Source organism: Anarrhichthys ocellatus, unplaced genomic scaffold (assembly GCF_004355925.1).
Source record: "Anarrhichthys ocellatus isolate YVR2014 unplaced genomic scaffold, GSC_Weel_1.0 scaffold107, whole genome shotgun sequence".
In the NCBI taxonomy this organism is placed as follows: domain Eukaryota; kingdom Metazoa; phylum Chordata; class Actinopteri; order Perciformes; family Anarhichadidae; genus Anarrhichthys; species Anarrhichthys ocellatus.
In genome coordinates this window covers 767137-777709 of record NW_022280137.1, presented here as the reverse complement: position 1 = coordinate 777709, position 10573 = coordinate 767137, and the positions used below count along the sequence as shown (strand labels likewise).

Below are 10573 nucleotides of genomic sequence, written 5' to 3'. Positions count from 1 at the left end.
GTAACTATGTTTGAGTTCTCTCTACCTCTAGCCATGACTGTGCTGTTTCCATAGAGGTGCAGCGCTTTTATTTTGCAGTGAGCAAACATTACTGATTTTACATTTTGCTCTCAATTTACTGCTCGACTTGGTAGAAAAGAGTAAACTTGTTACACAACATAAGACGGAATATTCAATGACTGACAAACAGGACAAACGCGTTAACACAAATGATTTTCCGTCACTGACTGAATTGTTTTTACCGATGGCGGAAATATCTTACTCTGCAGCCACGTCATCATGTTTTGAATGAAGCCGCTTCTTCTCAATGCCGTTTGCACTCTGCTTTGTACGTGTGCAGAACGAGGAGGAGCCGGTCGTCGTGCTGGTGAAGATGGAGGAGGTGGAGCCGGCGACGAGGACTCGGAGCCAGTCAGGCCTCAACATACAAGAGGGTGAGTGGACACATCCGCCTTCCATCTGAAGCGGTGATCACACTATTAGCACACACCTCTGACGTCACCAGAGATCTGCTGACTCTGTACGATACAAAGTGTAAATGCCAGTTTAGATGTCTCTTACCAAGCATGGCCACTTTGTATTTAGTATTTGTTAGCAATTTCAAAATAAAATGCCCTCTTCCTGTTCAGTGGCAAGGCAAATTAAACATTGTGAAAGCAAACTACAACATGAGCACAATATCGGCAATAAGATACCAGCGTATTGCTTATGTCCATATATTTCTCATATAGAAATCAAATACTGTAGTCAAGTCCAAAAGATGCTTGCAGAAAAGAAAAAACAACCTCTTACGCACCGAAGGATGGACTTCATTTCCTGGAAGCAGAAACTGTATTTGTCCACCTTTGAGTGTGAAAGAGAGAAGCCACTAAGTATAACTATCTTTGTCTCCAGGTTTGGTGGAGTCGAGCACCGATGACTACAGAGCAGTTTTGCCATTCGATGAAATCACACAAACGTCCACCAATCAGCTGTGTGACCTGCAGGAGTCTGGGCCAGGCTTCTCAGAGGTCAGCTATGGGCGTTCTTCACTGTGGACCAATGGGGGGGGTAGTTATTGTCATGAAGATAGTCTCCCGGGGCCGTCCTCTCACTGCGCCCCCCTCTCGTACCTGCCCACCGCACTCATTGGAGCAGAGCCGGCCGGTTCTGGGAGGGGATTGGCTGTTGAGAATTCAGCAGGAAAGGAGTTGGTTGTTGAAAGCTCTAGGGGCTTCCACACCTCTCTGTCCTTTCAGCAGCAGACTCCTGTTATCGATCTGTCAGAGGAGTCCAGCCCCATTCAGGTTTTAGGTCAGATACAGGGGCCCCAGCAGTTCCTGGACCCAGGTCAGAGTCGGGGTCAGGACAGTTGCCGGGGTCAGAGCAGTGCTAACATGCAGCAGAACATCCCCAGGAGGAGGGCTTGCATCTGTAGCTTCTGCAGTAAGGGGTTCACCTCGCCGGCAAATTTAGAATCCCACCTCAGGACTCACACAGGAGAGAAGCCCTTTGGCTGCAGCATCTGCGGCAAAAAATTCTCCCAGTTCTGGAACCTGAAGATCCACAGGAACATCCACACCGGGGAGAGACCATACCAGTGCTCGCTCTGCCCTGAGAGGTTCTCTGACCCAAGCAACCTGAAAAAACACCAAAAGAGACACCACCCACAAACCTACGACATGCAGTCAGGGACATCCTAGACAAAGACCTAAACATGTTGTTATTATGTATCAAAATCACACAAAGAGGCGTAAATAACAAGCCTTACATTTTAAACTCAAACCGCTATTGAAATATACAGACAGCAGCAAGATAACGACCACATCCGGCCTGCAGCCAAAATATTCTATATGGAATTTATTTTCCAACCCCAGATGTCAGTCCAAACTCAGTACAATTTAAAATGACAACCATCTTTTTACATACATATCTCTATATTTCTCTAAATTGCTTGTCAATTCTCAAATAATAGCCATCACAAACAAGTTAAGGCTGGTCCCTAACTGTTAAGGAGGGATAGAGTTACCGATACCGTAATGGCTCACGTGGTAAATTCAGCCTGTACACATTTCCAGCAGAGTGACCCGACGGTCATGTCGTACTCACTACTCTTTTTAGAACACGTTCTCTTAATTACACAACTGTATTCCATTTTTATTCAGTAACTGATTCCAGTTGCTTCTACTACATCTTTTTGAGCGCTACTTTCTATGAAACTCCTGGACGGATGTTTCACATTAAAAGCCTACCGTGAGCAGGAGGGGCAAAGCTGAGCTACTACAAGGCTTTTAATGTGAAACATCCTTGCAGGAAAGAGTGGGTGTCATTGAGAGAAGAAATTGATAATAATTAGTGCATAAAACAGTGAGCAGCAGTGTTGTGAGTATGACATGACCCTGTTGTTGTTTATCATGTATATGATAATAAACGTAGGGAATTATAAATCAAGGTCTGTGGCTAATATATGTGCCTGTTGCAGATATAGGCTTAGATCTCTGACGTGGAGGTAAATAAGTGGCACGGCTTATGATTTTTAAATTTCTAGTAATTGAAGAGTTGCAGGGCGGTTTTCGATGGTTGTCATAAATACCAATCTACAAAACAAATGACAACTCACAGCCACTGAGGTAATCAGACATTTGGGACAGAGTGGTGAGTTCAAACACTGTTTGGAGAAATGTTCGGTCAGCAGCTCTATTGATGCATTAAATGCAATATTGTGTGCATTTTTTTAATAGTATTTTAATCACGTTCTTCCAGTGGAAATGCATCCAGGATATGCAAAAGGATTTCTCCTGTTTTATCTCCAAGAATAATTCTCTTCTTGAGGAATGTGTCAGTGTGACGATCATCATGTACAAAACAAGCCATTGTAGCATCAACATACACTGTCAATGTAACACTAGCTTTTTCAATTGTGTCACAATTTTGTAACAACAATCCTGCTTAATGTCCACAGTTTGTGATGTAAATCATTAAAACATTTTTTTTTAACTAAACATGTGAATTTGTGTTTTTATTATAAAATCACACATTGCAAAATTGTGACACAATGTTCTCATAAAAATCTCTTAACTCATACAGTACATTCTTCTAATTCATAATAACCATATGTACAGATTACCTTGAACGTCTGTATTCCTCAGTCTAGAATTCAATTTCACTACATTTCTGAAGCACATACATTCTTTTCAGTCATTTTTGGACTCTCCATGAGCATTTCTGTGTCATCCAAGCCACCTTCTGGGCTTTACAATCCAAGTCTGGGCTGAAGTAACTTTTTTTTAATTTCATATTGTGTCTACGGTTGTATGTCAGTCTGTGCGGGGTAAATGTTAGTGGTTCAGATATTAAAGATGTCCAGCACATTTAACAATCACAGACGGTCAAAGTTCAAAGATCAAAAGGTCACATTAAGAACGTTAAGAAGCGCTGAGGTATTGGAACAGTAACAGCCTTTGTTAGGGATGTAAGAACCCATGCAGACATGCACTGTATTCAGTCACGTTTACGCCTCAGGGCTCGTAGACCAATCATCAGAGGAATCACTTGGTTCCAACCTCTTAAATCCCGTCTCACAGTGAGGAGAATTAGAGCACATTATACCTCAACACTTTATTCCCCTTCTTTCAGCGTGAGCTGTTAAGTAAAAATATACATGTACCAACACTGAAGCTTACTTATAATATATCTTGTTTAATTAATCAGAACACTAACATGACGTAAAAATTACAATTTGTGGTTTCACAGGGACTGGTGTGCGCGAACATTTTTTTGCCGCAGTGACTTCATGGTTACAAGGTTCCTGTATTCATTATTTTACAAAACAGGTTCAAACAATGAAATGTAAGTTGGAGCCTCTTCTCACTACACACACATACAAAGGCACGGGAATTTTTCCTTCTCAAGTTTGACTTGAAGGAAAGTTGTCCCAGAAATGGTGTAAAGAGGAGCTGAGCGCCCAACAAATGAAAGCGTAACAGTGCAAACAGACTTTGACAGATTCCGAACAAAAGACAGCCAAAAAAAGTTTATAAAACGTCTGAAAATCGTACTGAAAATTCCTGTGCACATATTCGTTTAAGAAATCCAGCTTTTTCTGAGCTTTCTTTAGCGGGGAGGAGATGACCATGACAGATTCTCAGTGATGATTCCTGCTTCGTTCTTTGAAAAAAAAAAACTGAATCCCGTTCACACAAGCACCGATTCAAAAATATCTCCAACCAAGATGAAAACATGAATACACAATTGAATTGCTGTCGAGCAATACACACGGATGTTGGTGGTGGGGTCCGTGACTTAAAATGCTTTTACGGGTGTGGATTAATGGCCAAAACAAGTCTCATTCTGGTGGTGTTGTATGCTTCCTGGTCACCTGACCGAAAGGCAAGTTGTGGGCTCCGGGTAGTTGCCCTCACCTCTCTGTTCATCCAGGCTTTCTGGCTGTTATCACCACATCCTCAACACATTTGCAGAAATATGATGTCACTGACGATGTATATTCTTGAAGATTATTTGGTTTGTAAAACACAACATTCAAATTTGGCTCCTCTCCGGCTCAAGGACAGAAGGAGCGCACGCTCTCGTTTTGGAACAAGATGTGTCCATGTTTAGCCTCGCCATATTCACATATATTTTTGCCGCTGTTTCTGCCATTTTGTAGCTTAATCTTGGATGCATGCCAACTATCTGGCTCCTGGTCTCTACACTTTTATAGAGGTTGATGTCCAGAAACGTCCCGAACACCGCAAAATACGAAAATACAGGCAGAGGGTAGGATCTCTGTCTCTACAGCACTGCATTGTTTTCAAAAAAAAAATCCTACTTATTCTTTTAAGGACTTCGTTTAAGCTAGTTAGCCAAGAGGAAGAACCTGCAACACCTTATCTTTAAGGTCGACCCCATCCGCGTTCTATTCCATTTTGCAAATTGAAACGTCCTCTCAGCCGTTAGCGAAAAGCAGTAACCAAAGTAAGCTAATCAATAAGTTAATGAATAATGTATAAACACTAGCACCAGCTGTACTAAGTTTGAGAATAACTGAAGGGATTAGTTTGGATTTCGGTCTTTCTTGAACACTCCCGTGTGAGGTAAAAGTACTGTTTCTGTCAATGGAGTCAGGTGGCTTTGAAGAGAGCGGCTTCAGTTCCCAGTTTGGAAGGGCTGCAAGTTAAAGCGGCTGACACACGGACTCACGGATAAGTGTAAATGGAGCAACGTCTCCATGCAAAAACATACGTCACGGGGGGAAAATGTTTGAACTTGGGAAAATAGCATTTTGACGCTAAAACGTATGTACTTTGACCAAAATATTTCAATGTTCAGATTTGAATACATTAGGAACACGAATGGGAAGCTACAGAATAATACAAAAAATAATGGAGACGCCCTTTAAGGAGCCCCTGCTTGCACCAAAAGTATATCAGATGTTTACTTTACCTCCAGCTCCGTACTTAACGCACAGACAGTGGTAGGACAGAATTCAATCTGTTTTCTCATCTAAATCTTGGTAAGAAAGTGACTCAGCATATATCTCAATATGACAACTATTTGTTTAGATATCCATCAAGTCCTGAGTGAGAGATCAATGTCATTAAGAGTCTTAATCTGTCTTAATCTCTTTTGCTCACTGTCCCCCGACCTTCCTCCTCCCCAGTCTGCAGCTCCTCAGTCGACGCCTGTGGTATCGCAAGACCCCAGCAGTACAGTGGCAGTCCAGCTGAGGGTACCAGACACCAACACGCCAGCCAACCCCAAAACACAAGAACAGCAGAGGTCCAGTAACGACAATTCTGAATACTCTCTGTTTGAACTGGAGACCTTCTTCACCCGCTGGGCTCCTGATAGTGACTCTATGTCGGCCCGCAGTGGCCCTTCATGTCCGTTCACCACTGATGACTCGGCAGAGTGTGACCTGGATGGAGTTATTATTGTGGAGACCGAACCTCAATCCGTGCTGCAGCCACCACAAGTCTCACTTTCCACAGCAGTGAGGATGAGCAGAGGGCCGAGTTACTCCTCCGGTCCGATCCAGCCAACTGTGTCACAAGGTGAGAGATCGTCTCCTCTGTAGAGGGTTAATGTGTCGCTGGTTGTCCTTCTTGTTTTGTTGTTGTTGTTGTTGTGCAGAAATGATCATGTCAGGCACTGATAACTTAGACAAAAAACAAAAAAACAAGCATGAATTACAGTCATATCATTCTGATTTTGAAGGGCTATAAACTGAGACTTTTGATTAGATGGGTGCTTCCACATCCACACTAAGATGCTAAACTTGAGATGGCAGACCTATGATGTCTCTGTTTTGGCTCCTGATTGCACTAATCCAGTATTATTTACACTCAAAATAGATCACCTTTGAGAGGAACAAGCTTTCCAATGATCAGATTATAGCGATGATCACTCGGTTGGTTTCTGCAGTGTACAGACAACAGAAACTATTATGTCACCGATATTGTTTGTTTGACTGTGTTGATTGATTTGAGTTGGTTTTATTGTTGTGCAGTTTATGTACTGTTCACTAAGTGCTAGGGTCGTTCTCATTTCCCCATTTTGTGCCTCCTCGATTCCTTTCCTTGCCTCGCGTCTTAGTCCCGCTAAGGGAGATGCGAGCCGAGGAGGCGGGGAAGAGACACGAGGAGAGAGGAGTCGAGGCGACAGGCGTTTAAAATAATGTGACATCATCGCCTCGTCATTAAAAGCCACATCAATAAAAAATAAATGACGTGTCACAGCTGCATCAGCTGTTCATTGTATTATGTATTTTATGATCTCTGTCAGATCACAGTGTTTACAACATTGTGTATCTTTACCAACAATTCAATTCACAAAGATGCATAATGTGACAAGAATGATCGGCTGTCACACAACTTTTATCTAACACACACACACACACACACAGACTACATATAAGTATTAGACTTCATATATTTTTATTTAGCTCAAATGTTTTTATGAAAAGTACCATATAAATAAAGAGTGACATATGATTGAGTATATACATATATATTTTCAGCTGTTTGCACTTGTAAACATCATGTCACCGTTATAGCAGCTGAATTGGATGCAGCCTACATTCAGCATAAAAACTTAAGTGATATCAGGTGAATTGTCATTAAGGAATGTAGTTAAAACAGCCTTACGAGTAAAGTCTGATCACGCATCTGATCATTTAAAATATACAATTTCTGAATACAAAAAGGAACTGTTACATTTGTAGAGTGTTGAATCCATGTGCAGTTTAAGTGAATGGGGAAGATATTGTTGATTGTCATAGTGTTCAACCAATCAGATCTTTAGTTTGACATGTTGGGCGTATTCTTTGTATTATAGTGCTGCTATAGAGTCCTGGGACTTTATATCAGCAATGCCTCTCGTCCAATCACGTTATTGGTCTGAACTAACTGTTGTATCGATTTATTGTAGAATGTGGACAGAAAAGCCCCGTGTCATTTTTCAGTAAATCGGAGAAAACAACCTAATGAATGTGTGCTGACTCCTTGTTTCATTTTTCTGTCTGGCTCCAGAGACTCCCATGTCCATACCTGTGTCGATGCACGCTCCGTCCTCCCAGCCTCCATGGAGCAAAAAAACAGTCATGATAGGAAGTGCACAGGCTCACCTGCAGCGGCATCGTGACAGGAACAGGGTTTCTCAGCAACAGCACAGCGTTCCCTCTGCACAGACCACACTGTCCACCGCCACGGCCGCCGTTAGTAACACCCACAGAGCTGACAAAACAAGTATCTCTAGTTTCAGTTCAATCAACAAGATCATGAGCTCCACAGCGGCTCCATCGTTCAGGGGATCCACAGCGGCGTTGGCCAGCATCGAGGTGGCCATCGCCGCGCGACACCGAGCCAGCCTTCTGGCTCGCCACAACAAAAGCCAGACGGACAGCATTGCGGCCTGCGAACAACGTAGAAAGAGCTACATATGCCGAGCCTGTGGGAAGGCTTTCTCCGGCCTGTCCAATCTGGAGGCCCACGAGAGGGTCCACACGGGGGAGAAACCGTTCCGCTGCGACACCTGCGGGAAACGCTTCTCGGAGGCCGGCAACCTGAAGAAGCACCAGAGGGTTCACACCGGGGAGAAACCCTTCAGCTGTAACCAGTGTGGGAAGAGGTTCGCTTGGATCTGCAACCTGAGGACGCACCAGCAGTCCGCCACAGGCTGTGGACTTGAGGTCATGGGAGGCCTCGGACTGGGCTGATCACAGAGTAGTTAGACTGTGAGTTAGGGCTGGGAGGTATACCGGTATTAATTTCCCGTACAATATGAATTTTTCCTATACCAGTACACAGCCGAAACAACTTATTTTGCTCTTCAACAGGCAGCAAAATATATTGTTTGCCGCTGGGAGTACTCCGGTCGAAGCTAGTTTTCTTAGCTGTATTGAGAGAGAACCCTAGTCATGGTCATAACTTTATAACAACAATTAACAACCCACAACTAACGCTCTTTAACAGGGCAAAACACCATGACACAACAGTTTGTGACACATAAACAATTTGTAACTAATAATTGTACATTTATAAAATTTCACCGCCGAACTGCATGCTGGGTAAGGCTCGCTAACAGGTGGGAGAGGCTCTGTCGCTCCAGTAACGTTACATTAAAGAACAGAAAAGAGCAATGCAGGATGAACACAGACTGAACAACAAAATGTATTTAGGTTAGACACATGCAACGCTGATTACCGTAGTATGTGTGGTATTTGTTATAAATGTACGTTGATAAGAAGCTGTACATGGAGGGGCTTCTTCTTTAAATTCCATTGGTGGATCGCTACCAACTTGCATAGGTGCATACCGCCACCTACTGTACCAGAGTGTGCATTTTCAGGGTAACCTTTTCTTCACTGTTCTGATAATAAAATAATAAAATAAAATTATATATATATATATATATATATATATATATATATATATATATATATATATAACTAAAGAAATAAACCTAAACAACACCTACTAACAACTAAATCCTACAGTCTAATCCCGTTTCTCTCCATGGAGGGGCTTAGGACCCAGGGGAATGTAGGTGAAGGAAACAGGAAGTGACGTAACGGAAGACATGCCACACAAACAGCTGTTCACCACTGGCTGGCCGGCCGTTTCTTTTCGGCGTTAATTAATTAATGCTTTAATGTGAGAAAAAAAATACCGTGATATACCGTGAAACCGCCAGAATCTTACAAAATACCGTGATATGCATTTTTGGTCATACCGCCCAGCCCTACTGTGAGTGGGTTAAATGTTGATAAGGCAACAATAGTGTGAAGCAGTTACCATATTTACTTATTCTGTCTTTCATACTTTCCAGATGTTTTGTGTCTTTGATATGTGATCAAACACTGTACGACTATGAGTTCTCTGTAAAAAAAAATAGACCAAACCATCGTTTGGGTCATGGGTTACTAATAATGTGTACTTAACATTCCCACTGACTGTTTACCAAAGTAGGTTATGTTGTGTTACAGTTGGGCTGGGTTGTGCCAGGTAGTCACTGCTGTAGGTTCAGGCAGTTTGAGGTGCAGATTGATTTGAAAGTCAGCACTGCAATACCACGCAACAATTAGCCGACTTATACCACAACAATATCTGCAACCTAAACACGATATTCACTGTGATTAATCTGTTTTCAGGTGTCCTCAAGTTATTTTTCATGCTTTACAGAAATACATTGACAATAAAAGCTGCCTGGATTTGTTAGAGACAGCACATTAAAAATTATGAGACTATGATATGCTTTTGGAAATTGTTGGTAGTAATTTCATTTTTGTTGAATGGGTTTAAATGTCACCTGGTCTTCCTTTAACCCTCTGAACCCCAAGCAGTTTCGGGGTTTTTTTTTGCTCCTGTCACATTTTACTCTTTGTGGCCTTGTTTTTCACAGCAATATAAACGTCCTGCACCTCAAGGGCAACAGCACAATCACAGCTAAAAGTAGAGAGAACTCAAAACTGTCTTTTATGAAGCATTACACGGTTATCACGCCATAACTCATGAAGAAGAAGAAAAAAAAGCAAGTTGAATTTCCCTGATCATTTATTTTACAAAGGTTGGAAAACACTGGGATCTATATATCCAACATTTTTCCAACAAAATAAAGGCTCTATGTGCTATATTCATTGAACTATTTTGATTTTTTTTCTTCTCTCTGCGCTCAGCAGCCTGCAGTTTAAAATGTTTGTTCGGGCAAGATTTTAAACAAGACATACAGTTGTGTGAAAAAGTGTTTGCCCCCTTCCTGATTTCTTATTTTTTTGCATGTTTGTCACACTTAAATGTTTCAGATCATCAAACAAAGTTAAATATTAGACAAAGATAACACAAGTAAACACAAAATGCAGTTTTTAAATGAAGGGTTTTATTATTAAGGGGGAAAAAAAATCCAAACCTACATGGCCCTGTGTGAAAAAGTGATTGCCCCCTAAACCTAATAACTGGTTGGGCCACCCTTAGCAGCAACAACTGCAATCAAGCGTTTGCGATAACTGGCAATGAGTCTTTTACAGCGCTGTAGAGGAATTTTGGCCCACTCATCTTTGCAGAATTGTTGTAATTCAGCCACATTGGAGGGTTTTCGA

The 10573-nt window shown here is 42.0% G+C and overlaps 1 protein-coding gene across 1 annotated transcript; it reads left to right on the top strand.

The window, feature by feature from the left end:
• The first annotated feature begins 3 nt into the window (after positions 1–3).
• Positions 4–8460, top strand: LOC116399271 (B-cell CLL/lymphoma 6 member B protein-like). Its single transcript, XM_031876302.1, has 4 exons — positions 4–434; positions 895–1010; positions 5639–6032; positions 7509–8460. The coding sequence occupies exons 1-4, from the start codon at positions 308–310 to the stop codon at positions 8192–8194; spliced, it is 1323 nt and encodes a 440-aa protein (XP_031732162.1). The 5' UTR covers positions 4–307; the 3' UTR covers positions 8195–8460.
• The last annotated feature ends 2113 nt before the right edge of the window (positions 8461–10573 follow it).

What these genes read in the sequence shown, in the direction of transcription:
- LOC116399271 (XM_031876302.1), top strand. Translation starts at nt 308, where the DNA reads ATGCCGTTTGCACTCTGCTTTGTACGTGTGCAGAACGAGGAGGAGCCG. An exon ending in AGGCCTCAACATACAAGAGG is followed by an intron (nt 435 to 894) that starts GTGAGTGGACAC and finishes CTTTGTCTCCAG; the next exon opens with GTTTGGTGGAGTCGAGCACC. An exon ending in CTGGGCCAGGCTTCTCAGAG is followed by an intron (nt 1,011 to 5,638) that starts GTCAGCTATGGG and finishes CCTCCTCCCCAG; the next exon opens with TCTGCAGCTCCTCAGTCGAC.